The sequence below is a fragment of the Leucoraja erinacea genome, chromosome 37 (genome assembly GCF_028641065.1).
Source record: "Leucoraja erinacea ecotype New England chromosome 37, Leri_hhj_1, whole genome shotgun sequence".
NCBI lineage: Eukaryota > Metazoa > Chordata > Chondrichthyes > Rajiformes > Rajidae > Leucoraja > Leucoraja erinaceus.
The window spans coordinates 4,070,848-4,095,371 of record NC_073413.1 but is presented as its reverse complement, the minus strand read 5'-3'; the positions used below and the strand labels follow the sequence as shown (position 1 = coordinate 4,095,371).

At 46.6% G+C, this 24,524-nt stretch overlaps 1 protein-coding gene across 1 annotated transcript in view; it reads left to right on the top strand.

Moving 5' to 3' along the window:
• The window catches only part of josd1 (Josephin domain containing 1), a 33,033-nt gene extending 8,737 nt beyond the window's left edge, over nt 1-24,296 (top strand). The window contains exons 2-4 of the mRNA XM_055663112.1: nt 12,846-12,974; nt 21,826-22,020; nt 23,771-24,296. Of these exons, the coding sequence (XP_055519087.1) occupies nt 12,846-12,974; nt 21,826-22,020; nt 23,771-23,870 (424 nt within the window). The 3' untranslated portion in view covers nt 23,871-24,296. The remainder of the gene's footprint in view (nt 1-12,845; nt 12,975-21,825; nt 22,021-23,770) is intronic.
• The last annotated feature ends 228 nt before the right edge of the window (nt 24,297-24,524 follow it).

The following is a 24,524-nucleotide window of genomic DNA, read 5'->3' as shown; positions in this document are numbered from 1 at the left end:
AAACTCAAAATTAGATTTTTTTCCACTATATTTTGCATTGTTCATAAGTTAAAAAATCAGAGGAATAGAATTGGGCTTCCAGGAACATTTAGTCTACTCCACCATTCAATCATGGCTGATCTTTCTTTCCCTCTCAACCCCATTCTCCTGCCTTCCCTCTTTGATACCCTTACTAGGGGATACTCAGAACCAGGGGCCACAGTTTAAGAATGAGGAGTAAGCCTTTTAGAATAGAGACGAGGAAACACTTTTTCTCACAGAGAGTTGTGAGTGTGGAATTCTCTGTCTCAGAGGGCGGTGGAGGCAGGTTCTCTGGATGCTTTCAAGAGAGCTAGATAGGGCTCTTAAAAATAGCGGTCATGGGATATGGGGAGAAGGCAGGAATGGGGTATTGATTGGGGATGATCAGCCATGATCACATTGAATGACGGTGCTGGCTCGAAGGGCCAAATGGCCTACTCCTGCACCTATTGTCTATAATCAAGAATCTGCCAATCTCCGTCTTAAAGCTACCCAATGACTTGGCCTACACAGCCGTCTGTGGCAATGATGTTCTATATTGTTTACTTAAAAATTGCCGAGCTTTTCCTACTAAGCATTAATCTATTGAGCCTTTATTTCCTGGATTAGCTTAGTCTACCTCTCTACCTCTTTCCCAGCCCTCGATGTCTGAATACAATTTCAGAGAATACTCTTGAGTCTAATCCTGCTGCCTCGGCATCAGCTGGGGCGAGCTTTGCTCCTTGTCTCTCTCATCCAAATGGCGAGAATGTTTAATCATCAAATGTTCTGACAAAAGAACATTGAAATTCTTACTTGTAGCAACGTTACAGGTCCGTAACACAATACACATTGATAATATATAATAAACATTTCTTCAGTAAATTAATAACTGCAATACTGAGTGAAAAAAGCCCATAGTATATACACCGCATCTGCACCCAGGATGAGGTGTTCCAAACCAGGGCATCGGAGATGTCCTCATTCTTCAGGGAACGGGGGTTCCCCTCTTCGACTATAGATGAGAGTCTCACCAGGGTCTCTTCTATACCCCGTAACTCTGCTCTCACTCCCCATCCCCCCCATCTTCCCATCTCCTCCCTTTTCGGCTTTCCAACAGAGACCGCTCCCTCCGTAACTCCCTGGTCAATTTGTCCCTTCCCACCCAAACCACACCCTCGTCTGGCACTTTCCCTTGCAACCACAGGAAATGCTACACTTGTCCCTTTACCTCCCCCCTTGACTCCATTCAAGGACCCAAGCAGTCTTTCCAGGTGCGGCAGAGGTTCACCCGCACCTCCTCCAACCTCATCTATTGCATCCGCTACTCTAGGTGTCAGCTGCTCCGCATCGGTGAGACCAAGTGTAGGCTTGGCGATCGCCTCGCCCAACACCTCCGCTCAGTTCGCAATAACCTACCTGATCTCTCGGTGGCTCATCACTTCACCTCCCCCTCCCATTCCGAATCCGACCTTTCTGTCCTGGGCCTCCGTAAATTGGAGGAGCAGCACCTCGTATTTCGCTTGGGTAGTTTACACCCCAGCGGTATGAACATTGACCTCCAATTTTAGGTAGTCCCTGCTTTCTCCTTCTTTCCCCTCCTCTTCCCAGCTCTCCTACAGCCCACTGTCTCCGCCTCTTCCTTTCTTCTTCCCTTCCCCCCCCTCCACCCCCACATCAGTCTGAAGAAGGGTCTCAATCCGAAACGTCACCTATTTCCTTCGCTCCATAGATGCTGCCTCACCCGCTGAGTTTCTCCAGCATTTTTGTCTACCTTCGATTTTCCAGCATCTGCAGTTCCTTCTTAAACAAAGTATATACTTGATTGGTTAGGCAGGCTCCTGGAGCACAGGAGCAATCTTATAAAGGTGAAGCCAATCATGAGGGGAATAGATAGGATGAAGGCACATAGTCCTTTCCCCAGAACAGGGGAATCAAGAACCAGAGGATAAAGGTTTAAGCTGAGAGGTGAAAGATTTAGTAGGAAACTGAAGGTTTCCTTTGTGATAGACATAAGATGCTAGAGAAACTCAGTGGGACAGGCAGCATCTCAGGAGAGAAGGAATGGGTGGCGTTTTGGGTCGAGACCCTTCAGACTAGTCAGGGTAAAGGGAGACGAGAGACGGGGACGAGATATATTTCCCTTTCCCCTGACTGGTCTATATCTCTCGTTTCCCTTTCCCTGACTAGTCTGAAGAAGGGTCTCGACCCAAAACGTCGCCCATTCCTTCTCCCCAGAGATTCTGCCTGCCCCGCTGAGTTACTCCAGCGTTTTGTATCTATCTTCGGTTTAAACCAGCATCTGCAGTCCCTTCCTGTACGGTTCCCTATATGAGCTGCCAGAGGAGGTATTTAAGACGGGTACTATAACAACATTTAATTGATATTTGGGCATGTGCGTGCATGGGAAAGGTTTAAAGGGACGTGGGCCTAACGCAGGCAGGTAGGACGAGTGTAGATTGAGGAAGATAGACACAAAATCCTGGAGTAACTCAGCGGGACAGGCAGCATCCAGATTGGGGAATGTTGGTGGGCAGGTGTAAGATGGGCCGAAGGGCCTGTGTTACTGCTGTATGACTATCACTCTGGCGTTGTGTTCAAGCTATTGTTGAACATGGTGGTCACGGTTTACAGACTCCTGTACCACCTTGCCGACGGTGGGAATGAAATGAGAGCGTGGCCAGGATGGCGTGGGGCTTTGATGATGCCGGCTGCCTATGTTTTTTTGTTTTTTTTTGCCTGCTTTTTGTCCATTTGCGGAGATTAATTGTTGCAGGCACAAAGCAGCAGGGTGTTTCATCTTGTAAGAACCCTGGTCAGGTTGAACACAACAAGGCACTGCTTCGTAGGAAAACTAAAGCAAACAATTGTACTGATTTTTGAGAGAAAAAAAGGCCAATAACCCTGTTGCTATGGTAACAATAGTACAATGCAGCGTAAAGCACAAGGCGCTTATCAGTGTTTATATAATTCAATTGCAGGATCTGAAAAATATCCCAGTGCTCGATCCTGGCGACTATCAAAGGAATCGTTCAGACTGCAGTTGATGGCTATTTCTAAATGGAATGTAGCCTTTGGTTGCAACGTGCTATTGAACACTCAGTGTGCACAGTGCAGTAGGCCTCAGATCTGCTGTGGGACGTGAAGGTTTACTTGCAAGGGTGTAAACAACATGAGCTTACAGTTTAGTTCAGAGATACAGCGTGGAAACGAGACCTTCGAACCACCAAGTCCGTGCCGACCACCGATCACCGCACACTAACACTATCCTACACGCACTAGGGACAACTTACAATTTTACCAAGTCAATTAACCTACAAAGCTGTACGTCTTTAGAGTGTGGGAGGAAAGAGGAGCTCGCGGGGAAAATCCACGCAGGTCACGGGGAGAACGAACACATCCGTACAGACAAGAAGTAGACAGAACTAGAGGACATGGGTTTAGAACAAGAGGGAAAAGATTCAGAGGGGATATGAGGGGTCCTATGATACTTCAATGGGGTCCTATGATACTTTATTGTCATATGTACCAAGGTGCAGCCAAATTCCATTTTTGCATTTCACATTTTCCATATTTCAGTAAAAGTATTACCATACATAAGCACGATTTTTGTTAAGTACAAGTGTACAGGAATAGTACACTGCGACAGTATGCAAATCGCCATGTTCATGGAGCAGAATTAAGCCATTCGGCACATCTAGCCTACTCCGCCATTCAATCATGGCTGATCTTTCTTTCCCTCTCAACCCCATTCTCCTGCCTTCTTCTCATAACCCTTGATACCTGTAATGGTCAACAGATGTTTGCACCAATGTGCAAAACGGAGAGACATAGGAAGTCTTGTATACCAGCTGCTATAAGGTTTTATAATGCACAACATTTTAACTTATTATGTATTGAAGATATCTGTTGAAATGTGTGGTGTTATGTCTGTCTTGAAGCTGTTGTGGCACTGTAATTTCCTGTAAAGGATTAATAAAGGTTATTATTATTAGAACATAAGATAACAGGACCAGGAGTGGGCCATTCAGCCCTTCAATCTGTTTTGACTTTCAATGTCATCGTGGCTGTTCCAGTTTCAGCCTCAACAACAAGTCATCTGTAAAGTTTATCAGACTTTATTCATAAATTCATAAGTGATAGCAGCAGAATTAGGCCATTCAGCCCATCAAGTCTACTTCACCATTTGATCATGGCTGATCTATCTTTCCCTCTCAATCCCATTCTCCTGCCTTCTACCCATAGCCCTGACAACTTTTTGTGCCACTCTTCAAGTTTCAAGTCCAAATTGTCATAGTCACAGAGTCATACAGCTGAGAAACAGGCCCTTCAGCCCAACTTTCCCACACTGACCTACACTAGTGCCACCTGCCTGCGTTTGCTCCATATCCCTCTAAACCTGTCCTATCCATGTATCAGTCTAAATGTTTCTTAAGCACTGCGATAGTACCAGCCTCAACTACCTCCTCCGGCAGCTCGTTTCATACACCCACCACCCTTTGTGTGAAAAATGTTAATCCTTAGACTCCTATTAAATCTTCCCCCCCTCACCTTAAACCTATGTTTTCTGGTTCTCAAATTATTATACCTATAGAGTTTTAACTTGATGGTAAAGACAGGTTTTGCTGGCGAAGTTGTAATTGTTCTGTCTTAGAAGTGATTTTAAAATCAATCCTGCTTTTTGTTTGGATGCATTTGTGGTTTGGATGCATTTGTGAAACATGTCTGTCACAATCACGTGCCATTAAATGTAAATAACTTACAACCGAGTCACCGTGAAGTGAGATGGATCTTGTGACAACTGACCTGGGTGTTGGTTTCACTTCTCTGGGTACAGAGTTAACTTGTAAAAATAAAGAAACTTGTACTTTAAAAACAAATGAAAGATGGCAATATTTCTCAATTCATCAGTCTGAAGAAGGGTCTCGACCAGAAACGTCACCCATTCCTTCTCTCCAGAGATGCTGCCTGTCCCGCTGAGTTACTCCAGCATTTTGTGTCTATCGTCGATTTAAACCAGCATCTGCAGTTCTTTCCCACACAAAGATTTTCCGACGTGCACAGTGCATTAACAACAGATCAGATCAACAACAAAATTGCGGGTTTGGCCTGGCCAAGAAGGCAGCTGGCGTCCTCCACTGCTGCTCCATCGCTCTGTGCGCTTGGTCGCTTGGAGCAGCTCCCGATCCAGTCGAGCCCCAGGCTGTGGCAGGGCCTCCAGCCAGAGAGTGGTTTAGTACCTGGAATGCACTGCACAAGTGTGTTTGAAGATCGGGCGATGGCAGCATCTAAGAAGTGTTTAGATGCCATGGAGTGAGTACAGAGAAGGTTCACCAGACTGCTTCCTGGGATGGCAGGACTTTCATATGAAGAAAGACTGGATAGACTCGGCTTGTACTCGCTAGAATTTAGAAGATTGAGGGGGGATCTTATAGAAACTTACAAAATTCGTAAGGGGTTGGACAGGCTAGATGCAGGAAGATTGTTCCCGATGTTGGAGAAGTCCAGAACAAGGGGTCACAGTTTACGGATAAGGGGGAAGACTTTTAGGACCGCGATGAGAATTTATTTTTTCACACAAAGAGTGGTGAATCTGTTGAATTCTCTGCCACAGAAGGTAGTTGAGGCCAGTTCATTGGCTATATTTAAGAGGGAGTTAGATGTGGCTAAAGGGATCATGGGGTATGGAGAGAAGGCAGGTACAGGATACTGAGTTGGATGATCAGCCATGATCATATTGAATGGCGGTGCTGGCTCGAAGGGCCGAAAGGCCTACTCCTGCACCTATTTTCTATGTTTCTATGATCACTTGAAGTACCTCGGTATAGAAGGCGACAAACCAAGTGATGGGATTATTGCGAATGGGTGCCAACTGGTCAGTGTATGAGTTGAGCCGAATGGCCTAAGATTCAACGAGGATGAGGTGGATAGAGGGAATGTGGAGAGGATGTTTCCACTAGTGGGAGAGTCTAGGACCAGAGGCCACAGCCACAGAAGAAAAGGTTGTTCCTTTAGAAAGGAGATGGGGTATAATTAATTTTGTCAGAGGATGGTGAATCTGTGGAATTCATGCCACAGACGGCTGTGGAGGCCAAATCAACGGATATTTTTAAGGTGGAGATTGACAGATTTTTGATTAATAAGGATGTCAGAGGTTGTAGGGCGAATCTCTGGAATTCTCTGCCACGGAAGGTAGTTGAGGCCAGTTCATTGGCTATATTTAAGAGGGAGTTAGATGTGGTTAAGGGGATCAGGGGTTATGGAGAGAAGGCAGGTACGGGATACTGAGTTGGATGATCAGCCATGATCATATTGAATGGCGGTGCAGGCTCGAAGGGCCGAATGGCCTACTCCTGCACCTATTTTCTATGTTTCTATGAAGGCAGGAGAATGGGGTTGAGAGGGATAGATCAGCCGTGATTGAAAGGCAGAGTAGACTCGATGGGCCGAATGGCCTTATTCTGTTCCAAGAACTATGTGAGGTTCTCCCTCAGCCTAATATGTTCAAAGCCACAAAAAATCTGGAAAGGCTTCATGCTGGTAGATGGTCTGTTGTTAACACACTGTGTATGTCGGGGGAAAAAAGTGCATTCTTACTTCTGTTTTAAAATGCTAAGTTTATTTTTTACAAGTTAACTACGTTCCCGGGGACGTGAAACCCACGCCCAGGTCAGTTGTCACAAGATCCACGTCACTTCACCGTGACCCGGTCGCGAGCTGTTTACATTTAATGCCACGTGATTGTGACCGACACGTCTCACAAACGCATCCAAACCACACGGGCAGTCAGAAATTATTTCAAAACCACTTCTACGACAGAACAATTACAAGCTGGACTTGTCCCAAGTGTACATGGTTGGGTGGTCTCTGTTATCCAGTCACTTGCATAGATGTGGTGAATCCTTTGAATGTCGGGGGAAAATGGCGGTTTTGTTCCCTGCAGAGCTGTGGCAATGTTTGTTGGCTGCATTCTGATGGTCACTTTCCCCTCAATCTACACGTGGATTCTGGAATTTAAGAACCACATTCAAAACGTGTTTTTTTTTGTATGCCAACTCTGAGCTGTGTTCAATTTATACCGTGTGGGAAGCAACCGCAGATGCTGGTTTAAACCAAAGAGAGACTTATACCTCTGATTGCAGCCAGATGCTGTAAATATCCTAGCACCATACAAAAAACAGGCCACTCGGCCCACTATGCCTATGCCAGCACTCTCGGGCAACCTTCCACGTTTTCCGTAGCCCCTGTAATTTTATAGGTCCGCAAGACAGGAGTAGGATTAGGCCATTTGGCCCCTCGAGTCTGCTCCGCCATTTGACCATGGCTAATCTAAATTTCCCTCTCAACCCCATTCTCCTGCCTTCCCACCGTAACCGTTGACGCCCGTACCAATCAAGTTCTGCTTTAAAAATACCCAATGACTTGGCCTCCACAGCCGTCTGTGGCAACAAAATCCACAGATTCACCACCCTCTGGCTAAAGACATTCCTACTTGTCTCCATTCTAAAGATACATCCTTTTTCTTCGAAGGCTGTGCCCTCTGGTCCTGGACTCTTCCACCACTGGAAACATCCTCTCCTCATCCAGGCCTTTCATTATTTGTGGGTTTTTTTTGTTTTCCTTCTTCAAATTCATTTGATTTGCATTCAAGATATGTCTAGTTGAATTAGGTCAATGAATTTTCCTTCCCTGCTACTTGCTCTGTTTAAGAAACACACTCTTCTCCTCTCTCCTTTAGTTATTTTGCCAATTATTTTAAATTGCATCTCTATTGATTCTCCTCTTTTGGAAACAGTTCCTCCCAATTTAATCTGCTAGAATTACCATTTTGCATTACTGGTGCAATTTGTATCTCAGAAACTAATTTTCAGCAAGCAATAACTATAATTTTCGGTGGACTGGAATGATATATAGGTGAGCATTATAACTTCCGGGGGGGAAAAAAAACAAACATGTGGCCCAACACCTCCGCTCGGTTCGCAATAACCAACCTGATCTCCCGGTGGCTCAGCGCTTCAACCCCCCCCCCCCCCCCCCCCCCCATTCCGAATGCGCACCTTTCTGGCCCGAAATGTCACCTATTTCCTTCGCTCCATAGATGCTGCCTCACCCGCTGAGTTTCTCCAGCATTTTTGTCTACCTTCGATTTTCCAGCATCTGCAGTTCCTTCTTAAACGTATCGTTTATATGGTGCCTTACATTTGCTCAGCAGATCTCAACTAACTTTAGGTATTCATGAAGGACTGGAAAGGCTGATCTTTAGTGTGGAGGAAGGAACTGCCAATGCTGGTTTAAATCAAAAGTCTATCTAAGTGGATGCATTGACTGATGTGATCAATGCATAATCCTGGATTGATGCAAAAAAAAAAAAAATCCCACAAGCCCTCTTTAAAAGAGCATAGAATAGTACAGCATAGGACAGGCCCTTTGGTCCAAGATGGCTGTGTTGAACATGATAATAACTTGTTAAAACTAAGCTTCTCTGCTAAGAAAAGCATCTTGACCAAGTGTTCTCTCGATCTGAAACATTCCCCAATATTCTCTCCACTTCAGCCTGTCCCGCTGAGTTACTCCAGCATTACTGAAATGGATGAAAAAAAGGCCCACGTTCCGCTCCGTTGCGTACTACACGTCAGCCCATTGCATTTAGGAGGAGTGGTCTATCCTGCTCTGCTATAGGATCTTTGCTTGAGATCCCACCTTCCCTGGCCATCAATGGCCAACCAGGGCACCACCCTGCCTGAGGTCACTTGTTGCCGGTGTCTATTAGTCCTGGTCTTTTCTCACCTCCAGCTTTTCACCCCCATACGTTCAGTCTGAAGAAGGGTCCTGACCCGAAACGTCACCTATCCTTTTTTGCCAGAGACGCTGCCTGACCCACTGAGTTACTCCAGCGCTTTGTGTCTATCTTTGGTATACTCCAGCATCCGCTGTTCTTTATATCTACCTTTTCCAAAGTATCGAACCCAGCTGTCTGGCATGTCCTGGAACATAACAATAATGCTGTAGAGATCCCTTTGATAATTGTGAACCAGGCATAGCTGATGCAATGTTGTCATTCGATAAAAAACAAGTACTGACAAGTTAACTTTTAATGTTACTGCCACTTGAATTGCCCACAGAAAAATAGAACGTAAAAATAGAATGGTGTTTTTGTACAACTGCGATGATGTTCTGGAAGATATCTATCTTCAGGGCTTGAAGTCCATTATTATCTGAAGTGTCGTTTTAAAATGTGCTTGGATATTGGCTTGTGTCTACAGGGGGCGTTTTGATTTGGACAAGGCTTAGAGTGAAATACTTAGATGTTTATTTGCCAGTGCGGGTGATCATTCACTGGGAGCAGATTGCAGGTGAAAGCTGGTGAATTCACTGACTCCATGAGCATTGCTAAAAAATCAAAGTGGGCTCTGTAGCAGTAGGGTTGCTGCCTTACAGCGCCAGAGACCCAGGTTTGATCCTGACTACGGGCGCATGTCCACAGTGGCCCTGGTGTTCTCAGCCGCCGAGTACTGCGCCCCGGTCTGGTGCCGTAGCCCTCACGCCAAGAAGCTGGATGCTGCCCTCAACAGCACCCTGCGGACTGTCTCCGGATGCCTACGAGCCACCCCAGTAAACCGACTGCCCGTCCTCGCTGGCATCGCCCCAGCCAACATCAGACGAGAAGCAGCCACGCTGGCCCTCTCTCGAAATGCACAGACCAGTGAATCCCACCTCCTCCATCCGATCGTCACAGAGACACCACAACAAGCGTGCCTCAAGTCATGGCACCCCTTTGCCACGCAAGCCCAAGAGCTGCTCTGCACAACACCGGCTGACGCTACTAAGGCTGCCTGGGTCAAGATGAGATGGAGAGACCAGTGGAAGTCAGTGGAACCATCTAGGCTACACCATTACATCAATGATCCCATGGAAGTCCCTGGCCAGGACCTGCCCCGAAAGCAGTGGACAACCGCTTGCGGACGGGCATCGGATGCTATGGAGTAGCGATGAAGAGGTGGGGCCTCGTGGACAGCGCCTCCTTGGGACCCAACACAGTGGAGCACATAGTCACCAGTTGCCCCAAACACCGGCCACTGAATGGTGAACGAGGTCTGATTGACCTGGACGATGACATATTGTCCTGGCTCGCCTCAACGGAGCTGCAGGTCTAAAAGACATACGACAGACGAAGGTGCTGTCTGTACGAAGTGTGTACATTCTCCCTGTGGCTGTGTGGGTTTCCTCTGGGTGCTCCGGTTTCCTCCCGCAATCCAAAGACGTACAGGTTTGTAGGTTAATTGGCTTTGGTAAAGATTGGAAATTGTCCCTAGTGTGTTGGATAGTGTTAGTGTATAGAAATCACTGGTCGGCGTGGACTCGATGGGCCGAAGGGCCTGTCCCGCATTGTAACTCTAAACCAAACTATTTAAATTGGCTCTGTTTTCTGTCAGTCCTCCTCTGGTTCCAACTCGCTGGATAAACCAATGAAGTTGAAAAAGATAGCGTGCTCTTGAGAGCATTAACATTTCAGGCTAATGCTTCAAGTCAAGAGCGTTTTATTGTCATATGTCCCAAACAGAACGATGAAATTCAGTCTGGAGAAGGATCTGGACCTGAAACGTCACCCATTCCTTCTCTCCAGAGATGCTGCCTGTTCCGCTGAGTTACTCCAGCATTTTGTGCCTATCTTCTGTTTATACCAGCACCTGCAGTTCTTTCCTACACAATGAAGTTCTGACTTGCAGCCTCAGTGCAGTACAGCTGGAGCACTGCACCATTGCAGGTGCTCCTTTCAGCAGAGACATTAAACTGAACTCCTACCTGCTCTTTCAGGTGGAAATAATAATAAGAATTTGCTAAAATGTGGGAACAAAGAACTGCAAGTATTGGTTTATACCAAAGGTAGATACAAAGTGCTGGAGTAACTCAGCGGGTCAGGCAGCATCGCGGGAGAAAAAGGATGAATGACGTTTCAGGCCGGTAGAAAGGTCCCAGCCCAGAATGTCACCCATCCTTTTTTTCTCCAGGGATGAGAGCGGGCCATACAGCTCACCCCCTCCATGACACATACTAGTCAACCTGAGGAGCACCTTCAGCAACAGGCTGGTTCCACCAAGATGCAGTACAGAACGCCACAGGAGATCCTTCTTCCCTGTGGCTATCAAACTGTACAACTACCCCCCCACCCACCCCCCGCCTTCTGTTGATGCAGAGTCGTTATCTATCTATATTTAAAACTCTGTCTGTCTGTCTGTCTGTCTGTCTGTGCGTGTGGCTGTGTGTGTGTGTGTGTGTGTGTGCTGTGTGTGTGTGTGTGTGTGTGTTTCTGACTTGTGGCTGCCAGCCTTTGATTCGTTGCTACGCCAACACCCGACCCAGAAACGCCCAGATTTTTTTCCCATTTCGGTAGAGATTTAACTTTTCGTTCCAAGTATCCACTCCTCATTAAATTTAGTTTTATGTACATATTTTTGATAAAATCCTTCTCTCCCTCCCCCCACCCCCCCCCCCCCCCCCCCCCCCCCCAACTCACTCATTTTGGCGCCTCCTGCTGGCCAGCGACCATAACGGCTGCTGGCGCCCGCATCTCGCCTCAAAGACGCCATTTAAAAACAGCCGCACTGCTGATTCCTGAGCCGCTTGAGTTGGAGGACCGCGTCTCCCGTGGGGGCTACAGGTAGGGAACGGCTGCGTTGGGGAGCAGACCCAACGGGTCTGCACTTGGTCTAGTATCATAATAAATACTTTAATTAGAATACATACAGAGACCATCGAAATGAGTACTGCAGGCTCCTAGTCGTAAACTGACTCCCTCTCTCTCCCCCCCCCCCCCCCCCCCCCCCCCCCCCCCCCCCCCCCACTCACCAAAACGTTGCACAGTTTAATTTCACGCATCTTGCGTTTTATGACATTTGGCAGATCAATTTCCTTCCTGGAATAAATAAAGTTGTATCGTATCATAGATGCTGCCTGATCTGCTGAGTTGCTCCAGAACGTTGCATCTATCATTGGATGGTGTGTGTTATTGCTTCACAATGGAATCCACGCTGCCCCTGTGAGGCCAACATTTAACCCCCTTGCAACCCCCAGCAGACTTGCCTAGATATTAAGACATTGGAATTTCGAAAACCTTGCTGTGTGCAAATTAGATGGATTGTTAAAGGGCCTGTCTCACTGTACGAGGTAATTCAACAGCTAATCCGAGTTTTAAAAAAAAATCAAAATCGTGGTAAGCAAGTAGAATGTACGTCGGAGCTCGGGACGTCTCTAAGTGGCTCGTAACGGCAGGTACTCGGGAAACGCGGTAAGCTCGTGAAGATTTTTCAACATGCTGAAAAATGTCCACGAGAGCTTAGGGTACCTAGGAGTGGCTATTACCGTAATTCTTCTAGTTCAAATCGGGGGAAACTCGGGAGAACTCTTGAATTATCTCGTACAGTGGGATGGGCCCTTAAGTCTAGAGTGTTTTATTGGCATATGTCCCAGATTGAACATTGCAGCAGCACAACAGAATACATAGTTTACTGTGAGCAATATAATAAACAAGAGAGAGAGAAAAATGTTTGTGTGTACTTTTATAGGTGTAAACACATACTCATAAATACACACATATATAGATTATACACGCGCGCACACACATACACACACACGTGCACACGCACGCACGTACATGCACACCTACACACAAAAACAACCAATAGTACAACAAACACTAATAGTGCATGATGCTGCGGTGACCACATTTTAAAAGTACTTAATCGTCTGGAAACAAAGCCTCTTTGGGGACCGTTTAAGAAGCGAATGAAATGCTTGTCTTATCACTTACGGCCTCTTCAATGACGAACTCTGCTTTTGTCTGGCAGGTTGTCCCCAAACACCTTGGTGACACCGCACAAGAAGAGCATGCTGGGAACCGGGAACTACGATGTCAACGTGATCATGGCCGCTCTTCAGACGAAAGGTTACGAAGCTGTTTGGTGGGACAAACGAAGGTAGGGACAATGGGGAGATCTTTCCTCCACATTTCACTCTGCGGGTTGAGCATGCAATCGTGGCTCTCTGCAACACTCAGTCAGTCTTTGATAAACCAGTGATAGACACAAAGTGCTGGAGCAGATCAAGCAGCAGCTCTGGAGAAAGAGGATGGGTGAAGATTTGGGTCGGGACCCTACTTCAGGCTGTCAGAAGGGGGTGGAATGGGAGGAAAGGCAAAGTCATTGGGTATTTTAAAGGGGGTGGGGTGGTTGACATTCTTGATTCGTAATAGCCCTGTCCCACGGTACGAGTTCATTCCAATAGCTCTCCCGAGTTTTTAAAAAATCAAACTCGTGGTAAGCACGGAGAATGAACGTAGCGGGTACGTCGGAGCTCGGGGACGTCTCTTAGCGGCTCGTACCGCTAACGGCAGGTACTCGGGAAGACTCGCTAACGGCAGGTAAGCACGGGAAGACTCGTGAAGATTTTTCAACATGTTGAAAAATCTCCACGAGAGCCTCGAGTACTGATGAGTGGCTATTACCGGAAATCCCCGAGTTCGGATCAGGGCAAACTCGGGAGAGAGAGCTCTTGGAATGAAGTCGTACCGTGGGACAGGGCTTTAAGGGTGTCAGGGGTTATGGGGAGAAGGCAGGAGAACGGGGTTGAGAGGGAATGATAGATCACCCATGATTGATGGAGTGGACTTGATGGGCTGAATGGCCTAATTCTGCTCCTAGAACTTATGAAGAGCTCAAGGCAAAATTTTCTTGCGCACAAAGGAAATTGAAGGGATTTAGACAAGGAAACGAAGGTAAACTAGAAAATTAGTTGTGATCATAGAGTCATATAGGGTGGAAAAAGGCCTTTCGACCCAACTTGCCAACATCGACCAACTGTGCTTGGACCATATCTCTCTAAACTGTACAACTCGCCCCCTTCTATCGTGGGGTAGACTGACTGACTCCTGACTCCTCTCCCCCACCCCAATCTTTGCACATCCCCAATCCTTTCCACTCGACACTTTAATTCCATGTTTCATGTATTTTGTGTTTTATGACTGTTGGCAGATCAATTTCCCTCCTGGGATAATTAAATGTTGTATTGTAAACCTGTCCTGTCCATGTGCCTGTCTAAATGTTTCTTAAACATTGCGATAGTCCCTGCCTCAACGACCTCCTCCGGCAGCTCATTCCATGCACCCACCACCAAGTTTATGTGAAGAAGTTACCCGTCATGTTCCTATTAAATTTCCCCCCCCCCCTCCCCCTCACCTTAAACCTATATCCTCTGGTTCTCGATTACCCCTCTGGGCAAGAGATTCCCTGCATTTACCCAGTCTATTCCACCCATGATTTTGTACACCTCTATAAGTTCACCCCTCATCCTCCTGCGCTGCAAAGAACAGTCCTAGCTTGCTCAACCTCTCCCTATAACAACAACCTCGTGAATCTTCTCTGCACTCTTTCCAGCATTGCAACATATTTCTCATAACATGATTCCCAGAACTGAACACAATACTCTAAATGTGACCTCACCAACATCTTATAGAATTGCAACATGGCCTCCCAACTCTTATACTGATCTATACTGGTCTTATTCAATGCAGCAGCCTAATGATAGTGTTCTATAACCATCTGATGTGTTCGACTCCCACTGAAATCAATAGGATTGCTTTTAAAGACAAAAACACTAAATACAGAAGTAACTCAGGGGGTCAGGCAGCATCTCTAGAGAAATGGATAGGGTGACGTTTCGGGTCAGGACCCTTCTTTAGACTCGGTGTGACATCTTGGGTCATTTGGGTCGGGGCCCTGAAGAAGGGTCGCGACCCAAAATGTCACCTGTCCATGTTCTCCAGAGATGCTGCCTGAGCCAGTGATTTAAAGCACATGGCATTGGGGGTTCAGTATTGATGTGGATAGAGAACTGGCTGGCAAACAGGAAGCAAAGAGTAGGAGTAAACGGGCCCTTTTCACAATGGCAGGCAGTGACTAGTGGGATACCGCAAGGCTCAGTGCTGGGACCCCAGCTATTTACAATATATATTAATGATCTGGATGAGGGAATTGAAGGCAATATCTCCAAGTTTGCGGATGACACTAAGCTGGGGGGCAGTGTTAGTTGTGAGGAGGATGCTAGGAGACTGCAAGGTGACTTGGATAGGCTGGGTGAGTGGCAAATGTTTGGCAGTTGCAGTATAATGTGGATAAATGTGAGGTTATCCATTTTGGTGGCAAAAACGGGAAAGCAGACTATTATCTAAATGGTGGCCGATTGGGAAAGGGGGAGATGCAGCGAGACCTGGGTGTCATGGTACACCAGTCATTGAAGGTAGGCATGCAGGTGCAGCAGGCAGTAAAGAAAGCGAATGGTATGTTAGCTTTCATTGCAAAAGGATTTGAGTATAGGAGCAGGGAAGTTCTACTGCAGTTGTACAGGGTCTTGGTGAGACCACACCTGGAGTATTGCGTACAGTTTTGGTCTCCAAATCTGAGGAAGGACATTATTGCCATAGAGGGAGTGCAGAGACGGTTCACCAGACTGATTCCTGGGATGTCAGGACTGTCTTATGAAGAAAGACTGGATAGACTTGGTTTATACTCTCTAGAATTTAGGAGATTGAGAGGGGATCTTATAGAAACTTACAAAATTCTTAAGGGGTTGGACAGGCTAGATGCAGGAAGATTGTTCCCGATGTTAGGGAAGTCCAGGACAAGGGGTCACAGCTTAAGGATAAGGGGCAATCCTTTAAAACCGAGATAAGAAGAACTTTTTTCACACAGAGAGTGGTGAATCTCTGGAACTCTCTGCCACAGAGGGTAGTTGAGGCCCGTTCATTGGCTATATTTAAGAGGGAGTTAGATGTGGCCCTTGTGGCTAAGGGGATCAGGGGGCATGGAGAGAAGGCAGGTACGGGATACTGAGTTGGATGATCAGCCATGATCATATTGAATTGCGGTGCAGGCTCGAAGGGCCTATGGCCTCTACTCCTGCACCTAATTTCTATGTTTCTATGTTTACTCCTGCACTTTGTTTTTTTTTGTTGTAGTTCCTTGTTTCTACAGTAAGATTGCTTATCTGGCCACCTCTCTCGTTGCTTTATGCTTCACTGTGCTGTGTGCAAAGCAGGTGCTTCATTTCACTACGTTACAACAATGGATCATTTTCATAAATACTTCGATGGTTTTCTCGATGTCTTTTCGCAAAGATGTGAAAAATATCATGCACATAATTCAATTCGCAGGTCACAGTTTAAGGATAAGGGGGAAATCTTTTAGGACCCTGGCGCGATGCAACGTCTCACCTCCAACAGCAGCAGAAGCAGGCAAACGATCGCCGAGCTCGGCCTGGTGCTCACGGCCGTTGCGGTCCGGATCCGCCCCCACTCCTACTCCCAAGACGATTGGAGATAAGACACAAAATGCTGGAGTAGCTCAGCGGGACCAGCAGCATCTCTGGAGAGAAGCAATGGGTGACGTTTCGGGTCGAGACCCTTCTTCAGACTGAAGAAGAATCTCGACCCGAAACATCATCCATTCCTTATCTCCAGAGATGCTGCCGGTCCCGCTGAGTTACTCCAGCATTTTGTGTCTATCTTAGAAACATAGAAACATAGAAATTAGGTGCAGGAGTAGGCCATTCGGCCCTTCGAGCCTGCACCGCCATTCAATATGATCATGGCTGATCATCCAACTCAGTATCCCGTACCTGCCTTCTCTCCATACCCCCTGATCCCCTTAGCCACAAGGGCCACATCTAACTCCCTCTTAAATATAGCCAATGAACTGGCCTCAACTACCCTCTGTGGCAGAGAGTTCCAGAGATTCACCACTCTCTGCGTGAAAAAAGTTCTTCTCATCTCGGTTTTAAAGGATTTCCCCTTTATCCTTAAGCTGTGACCCCTTGTCCTGGACTTCCCCAACATCGGGAACAATATTCCTGCATCTAGCCTGCATCAACCCCTTAAGAATTTTGTAAGTTTCTATAAGATCCCCTCTCAATCTTCTAAATTCTAGAGAGTATAAACCAAGTCTATCCAGTCTTTCTTCATAAGACAGTCCTGACATCCCAGGAATCAGTCTGGTGAACCGTCTTGAACCGTCTTTGCACTCCCTCTATGGCAAGAATGTCCTTCCTCAATCTTCAAATGACGTCACGCGCTCCAGACGGCTGTGCGGGCGCATGATGACGCGGGCGACACTCGCGCGTCAGTCGCTACCGGCCTGTCGCATTAATGATGGTCAAGTGGGACAGGCCCTTGACACGCATATAGTCCCGGGTGGACTCTTTGGAAGGTACAAGATACTAACACTATCCTACACACCAAGAATAATTTACCAGTTTACTGAAGCTAATGAACTTGCAAACCTGTTCGTCTTTGGTTAGTGGGCACCTGAGCACCATGAGAAAATCCGCACGGTGGTGGGGAGAACGTATAAACTCCGTACAGGCAGCACGGTTAGTGGTCAGGATCAAACCCGGGTTTCTGGCGCTGTACTCCAGCACAGCAACTATATCGCTTTATGTGCCACCTTTTTGTAGGCGGGGAGAAAGCTGGAAGAGGTGGATTTAAGGGAAGGTTGGATTTAAGGGAAGGCTATTCAAGCAATACGAGGAGCAAGGAAATAAAAAGGTCACACTAACAGATTTAGACAAGGAAAAAAAACAGGAGATTAGAATGAAGCAGAAAAACCAGTTTGGTGGAATGGTTGAATTCTCGGCCATTATCTGTGGTTGACTAATACAAGAGCTAAAGATAATGGCAGGTCAGAAGGTTGAACGGAATAGAATAGGCAAATAATTAAAAGATTGATAAGGAAGATTTATTAACAGTGCAAGACAAAACTAGCCAGAAGTGGGGGAAAAATGAGGTATTAAAAGCTGCCTCACAGCATCAGAGACCCGGGTTCAATCCTGACATAGAAACATAGACATAGAAAATAGGTGCAGGAGGAGGCATTTCGGCCCTTCGAACCAGCACCGCCATTCATTGCGATCATGGCTGATCGTCCCCAATCAATAACCCGTGCCTGCCTTCTCCCCATATCCCCGACTCCGTTATCTTTAAGAGCCCTATCTAGCTCTCTCTTGAAAGCATCCAGAGAACCTGCCAATATCTGGGACATATGACAATAACAGTGGTTAAGAAGTTCTCCCCATGTCCCTTGATTCCACTAGCCCCTAGAGCTCTATCTAACTCTCTCTTAAATCCATCCAGTGACTTGGTCTCCACTGCCCTCTGTGGCAGGGAATTCCACAAATTCACAACTCTCTGGGTGAAAAAGTTTTTTCTCACCCCAGTCTTAAATGGCCTCCTATTTATTCTAAGACTGTGGCCCCTGGTTCTGGACTTGCCCAACATTGGGAACATTTTTCCTGCATCTAGCTTTTCCAGTCCTTTTATAGGGTGCTGCCTGAGTGGAGTTTGCACGTTCACACTGCGCCCGTGTGGGCTTCGTCCATGTGCTCTGACCTGCACCCACGTCCCAAAGACGTATGAGTTTGTAGAATTATTGGGCTCAGTACACTGCCCACTAGTGAGTTGGTCGGGGTGGATAGAAAAATGGGATGAACCAGTGTGAACAGGTGATTGCAGGTCAGCATGGACTCGATGGGCCAAATGACCTGTTTCCTTGCTGTATCCTTACCTAAACACAGCTTGAGGATAAGGGGGAAATCCTTTAAGACCGAGATGAGAAAAATATTTTTCACACAGAGAGTGGTGAATCTCTGGAACTCTCTGCCACAGAGGGTAGTTGAGGCCAGTTCATTGGCTATATTTAAGAGGGAGTTAGATGTGACCCTTGTGGCTAAAGGGATCAGGGGGTGTGGAGAGAAGGCAGGTACAGGATACTGAGTTGGATGATCAGCCATGATCATATTGAGTGGCGGTGCAGGCTCGAAAGGCCGAATGGCCTACTCCTGCACCTATTTTCTATGTTTCTAAACAAATGCTTTAATAAATATTTTTAAAATAAAAATAGTTAACTAACTGGGCATTAACCTTCTAGAAATAACAATGAAACCGATGATGTCTGATGAATTTGAGGCCGTTTACATCAATCTTTGCAATATGAAATATAAAATGACAGAAATAGCTACAATTTGAGAATTGGAAAGGAGAAAGAAACTCAGAAAAGATGCAATCATCAGGGAAGTGGTTCTGAGCAAATTTTTCGAACTACAGGCTTCATGTCCCAGCTTCTGAAGTGGATAATGAGATCATGTATTGATTTTCAAAAGTCCCAGAGATTTGAGGAACATTCAGAAACATTTGATTAGTATGGGTGTCGGGGATTGTGGGGGAAAAGCAGAAAAATGGGGAAAGATGGATCAGCAATGATTGAATGGGACAGTAGAGTTGATGGGCCAAACGGCCTAATTCTACTCCCATCACAAATTAACATTGTGAACATATGAAGAACGAAAGCTCACTGCCTCAGAGGGCGGTGGAGGAAGTTCTCTGGATGCTTTCAAGAGAGAGCTAGATAGGGCTCTTAGAAATAGCGGAGTCAGGGGATATGGGGAGAAGGCAGGAACGGGGTACTGATTGGGGATGATCAAATTGAATGGCGGTGCTGGCTCGAGGGCTCGAGGGACCGAATGGCCTACCCCTGCACCTATTGTCTATTGTCTATTGAAAAATAACAAAAAAGAAGCCTTTACTCTAGTTGGTGTGGGTAGTCTTACAGTAATGTGTAGTCAAAATACAGAAAGAAACAAGGAACTGCAGATACTGGTTTATATGAAAAAGACACAAAGTGCTGGAGTTACTCAGCGGGTCATGCAGCATCTCTGGAGTACAGGGTCGGGGACGTCACAGGTCAGGACCCTTCTTCAGATTGATTGTGGTTGGGGGGGGGGGGGGGGGGTGAGGAAAGCTGGAAGAGAGGAAGGACAGGACAAATCTAGGGCAGGTTATAGGTAAATAGGGGGGGGGGGGGGGGGGCAGCCGAATGTTTGGACAAAGGCCAGAGATGAGAAGAAAACATAAGGTGTGGGACAAAAGGGATTGAAGAGTTGCGATTGTGGAGCTGGGGGAAGGAATGGAGGTCGACAGAAAATATAGTTTAGTTTAGGGATACAGCACGGAAAAAGACCCTTTCGGCCCCTCCGTGTCCTCACCGACCAACGATCCCCCGCATATTGACACTATCCTACACACACTAGGGACAATTCGCAATTATACCAAGCCAATTAGCCCACGCAGGTCACGGGGAGAGCGTACAAACTCCGTACAGGCAAGCACCTGTGGTCAGGATCGAACCTGGGTCTCTGGCGCTGTAAGGCAGCAACTCTACCGCTGCGCCACCGTTGATCCCCATTTGATGACGCCGGCAATGTCATATTGAAACGATTAAAACAATCACTTGTCATTGAACTAAACTGACTGATTTCTCGAATTTAGCTCTAATATTGATAGTGTGACGCTGGAATGTAAAAATTTCCCGACCCAAATAAACAGGACTGCGTTTGTTTGCAAAAAACAGTGAGTCATTGTGTGTTGAAGTGCACAGTGGAAATGCTGCAAGGTTGGATGGTCGTTTGCGTGCTCATGAAAGCTCGAGCAATCTCTTCTGCTTCTCTGCTCTTTCATTTCCTCTGCAGAATGGTTTTATGCCTGGAAGAAAAAAAAGTCTAAATGTTTGAGTTCCGGCAATGATAGCTGATGTGATTTGTTTTACTTCGGGCTCCTGGTGCGCTCTCATTAAGATAACAGTCAGCTGCAGCATCTCAGTGGGGCTCATCTGGAAACGATGCAAGCGTATGTAATGTGCTCGGCACGTTAGCTCTGCGTCAGAAGCCTGTGAACCTACATGCGATCGCGCTTTGAAAGTTGCTTTACGCTGATCTAACGATGATTCACAGGGACAAGTCGCCTCCAGCTTCCAAGTGGCCGATGTTGTCCTTAGTTGGAGGCTTAAGTCGCGAACCGATTTTCTTATCTATCCTTCTGCAGCCATTGAGTGACCGCTAGAATGTCTTCCCTGTGGCTGTTCAATAAAGCAGGAGACACAGGGAAAGAAACAGGCCAGAAACGCGCTCAGCCAAGTCTGTAGATAGGCTGAAAAAGACTCAGCGGGTCAGGCAGCATCTCTGGAGAAAAGGAATAGGTGACGTTTCGTGTCGAGACCCTTCTTTGCTCCGCTGCCAATTCTCTAGTTTAGTTTAGTTCTTTAGTTTAGAGATATACGGCATCCTTTGCTGGAGACAGAGAGAGTGGTTTGAATCTCTGGAACTCTCTGCCACAGAAGGTATGTTGAGGCCATCTTCATCCCGTTGGCATATATCCCCTTAAGAGGGAGTTAGATGTGGCCCTTGTGGCTAAGGGGATCACTCTCTGTGTGGGGTATTGAGAGAAGGCATCGGTACGGGACGAACTGAGTTGGATTATCAGCCATGATCATATTGAATGGCGGTGCAGGCTCGAAGGGCCGAATGGCCTACTCCTGCACCTAATTTCTATGTTTCTATGAAACAGGCCCTTCGGCCCACCTTGTCCGCGCCGTCCTGCACACTAATACTATCCTACACGCAGGCGGGGCAATTTACAATTTTACCAAGCCACTCTTGCTTGAAGAGGACCAATGTGCTGAAAGGCACCATGACCACCATGTTTACTTGTGAATGGTTGACTCCATGGACAAGGTGCTTGGCGTTTGTCGAGCACCTCCTGACATTTTTTTTTTTTTTTTTTTTTTTTTTTTTTTCCATATTACACAAGGTGCTTGGTCGTTTTGTCGAGCACCTCCTGACATTTTTTTCTGCATTAAAGGAAGAAAAGAAGGAAAGAAAAAAAAACAAAACAAAAAACAAAAACAAAAAAAAAAGGGAAAATTTTGCTTACCTCCTGACCCCCCCCAGAGATGTTGACACCATCGCCCTCTCTAACGTGATGGGCTTCATCATGAATATCCCCTCCAGCCTGTGCTGGGGGCCGGTGAAACTTCCGCTCAAACGGCAGCACTGGATCGGTGTGCGTGAGGTGGCGGGGATCTACTACAACCTCGACTCCAAGCTGAAGTTGCCGGATCAGATCGGCAACGAGGACGAGCTCCGGTGAGTGATCTGGCACGGGCGGTTCATGAGAGAGTTTATTGTCATGTGTCCCTGATAGGACAATGCAATTCTTGCTTTGCTTTAGCACAACAGGACATAGTGGGCACAGAACAGATCAGTGTGTCCATAGGTGGAGAAACTCAGCGGGTGCAGCAGCATCTATGGAGCGAAGGAAATAGGCAACGTTTCGGGCCGAAACCCTTCTTCAGACTGATCGGGGGTGGGCGGGGACAAGAAAGGGAAAAGGAGGAGGAGCCCGAAGGCTGGGGGATGGGAGGAGAGACAGAAGGGGGGCTGAGGAAGGGTAGGAGACAGCAAGGACTAACAAAATTGGAAGATTTCGATGTTCATGCCCCCGGGATGCAGACTCCCCAAACGGAATATGAGGTGCTGTTCCTCCAATTCCTCCTCGGGCTCCTCCTCCTTTTCCCTTTCTTGTCCCCGCTCACCCCCGCCCCCGATCAGTCTGAAGAAGGGTTTCGGCCCGAAACGTTGCCTATTTCCTTCGCTCCATAGATGCTGCTGCACCCGCTGAGTTTCTCCAGCTTTTTTGTGTAACCTTCGATTCTCCAGCATCTGCAGTTCCCTCTTAAACTCAGTGTGTCCATATACCATTGTATAAATATATACACACATGAATAAATAAACTGATAAAGTGCAAATAAACAGATAATGGGCTTTAATGTTCAGAGTTCGTCCGAGCCGAGTTTAATAGCCTAATGGCTGTGGGGGAGTAGCTATTCCTGAACCTGGTCGTTCCAGTCTTCAGGCTCCTGTGCTTTCTACCTGAAAGTAGCGGGGAAATGAGTGAGTGGCCCGGGTGTTGTGGGTCCTTGGTGATGCTGCCAGCCTTGTTGAGGCAGCGACTGTGATAGATCCCCTCGATGGACGGGGGAGGTCAGAGCCGGTGATGCGCTGGAAGGGGAGTGGAAATGGTTGGTAACCAGGAGATCCCGTAGGCCTCGGCGGACCGAGTGCGCGTGTTCACAAGTTCAAATCCCACCACGGCAGCTGGGGAGTGAAATTCAGTTCAATAAATAAATCTGGAATTCAGTCACTTCAATCTGGCATGCTTGGGAAAGACTATATGAAAAAGGCTTTGCCAGTGATAGCCACACAAATACAAAGTTTCTCACAATGTTTTCTAAATCGCCAACACGGTTAGAATGGGCTGACTGGCTGCCTCCAGGTTGTTCAGTTTCCTCCCACATCCCGAAGATGTGCGGGTTTGTAGGGTGATTGACCCCTGTAAACAGTCCCCACCCAGTGTGTCGGGAGTTAATGAGAAAGTGGGATAGCATAGAACTAGAGCGAAGAGGGATCAATGATCGCCATGGCATTTCAAGTTCAAGTTCAAGTGAGTTTATTGTCATGTGTCCCTGTATAGGACAATAAATTCTTGCTTTGCTTCAGCACACAGAATATAGTAGGCATTGACTACAAAACAGATCAGTGTGTCCATATACCATAATATAAATATATACACACATGAATAAACTGATAAACTAAAGTGCAAATAACAGATAATGAGTTATTAATAATCAGAGTTTTGTCCGAGCCAGGTTTAATAGCCTGATGGCTGTGGGGAAGTAGCTATTCCTGAACCTGGTTGTTGCAGTCTTCAGGCTCCTGTACCTTCTACCTGAAGGTAGCAGGGAGATGAGTGTGTGGCCAGGCTGGTGTGGGTCTTTGATGATTTTTCTTTTTGTGACCACAAATGCCCAATTCTCCACCGTTATTCCTTCCGCAGAAAGTTCCTGAAGCACCAGCTGAGGGGGAAGAACTGCGAGCTCCTCTTGGTTGTAAGCGAGGAGGTGGAGGTTCATCAGAGCTGGAGAATGGACGGCTGACACGTGACGTCGCGATCAAACCGAACCTTTGTAGCCGCTGCAGCTCCGCCTTGCGTGGACAGAACCAGAACGGTGAACGCAGAAGACTTTATCAGAGGAACTGCTCATTTTATTTCAGGTCTGCATATCTTAACACGAACATGGAGGCCTAAGTACCCCACACAAGAGTCGGTGCTTTTTTTTAAAAACAAAAATATATATATATATCTCTACATATATATATATATATATTTATATATAAACTACTCGAAGTGTGGAAAACTTGATGAGGGACAATGTGTTTTGTTTTTGGCTTGTTGCTTTAGTAAAGAAAGTGTAAAATATATAAATATAAAAATAAGAAAAAAGATTCAGAAGGGGCCGGGTGATCCTTGATCTCTGGGGCCAAGGATAAAATTAAAGGAAAATGTTTATTGCTGAACAGCATGCTCCTCTCCACTCAGTGTCTCACTACTATCTCACTAGATTTTTTATTTTTTTTGCTCACACATACTTTTTCAAGAAACACAGAAGACACTGCAAACACTCTGCTTTTTTGGACAGCGTCTCCAGAAAGACAGCGAGCGAGAGAGAGAGAGCGAGAGAGAGAGACAGCTCACGTCTTTTAAAATTGATGCATGACTTCATATTTCCTGTCCTAGCTTAAGACACATC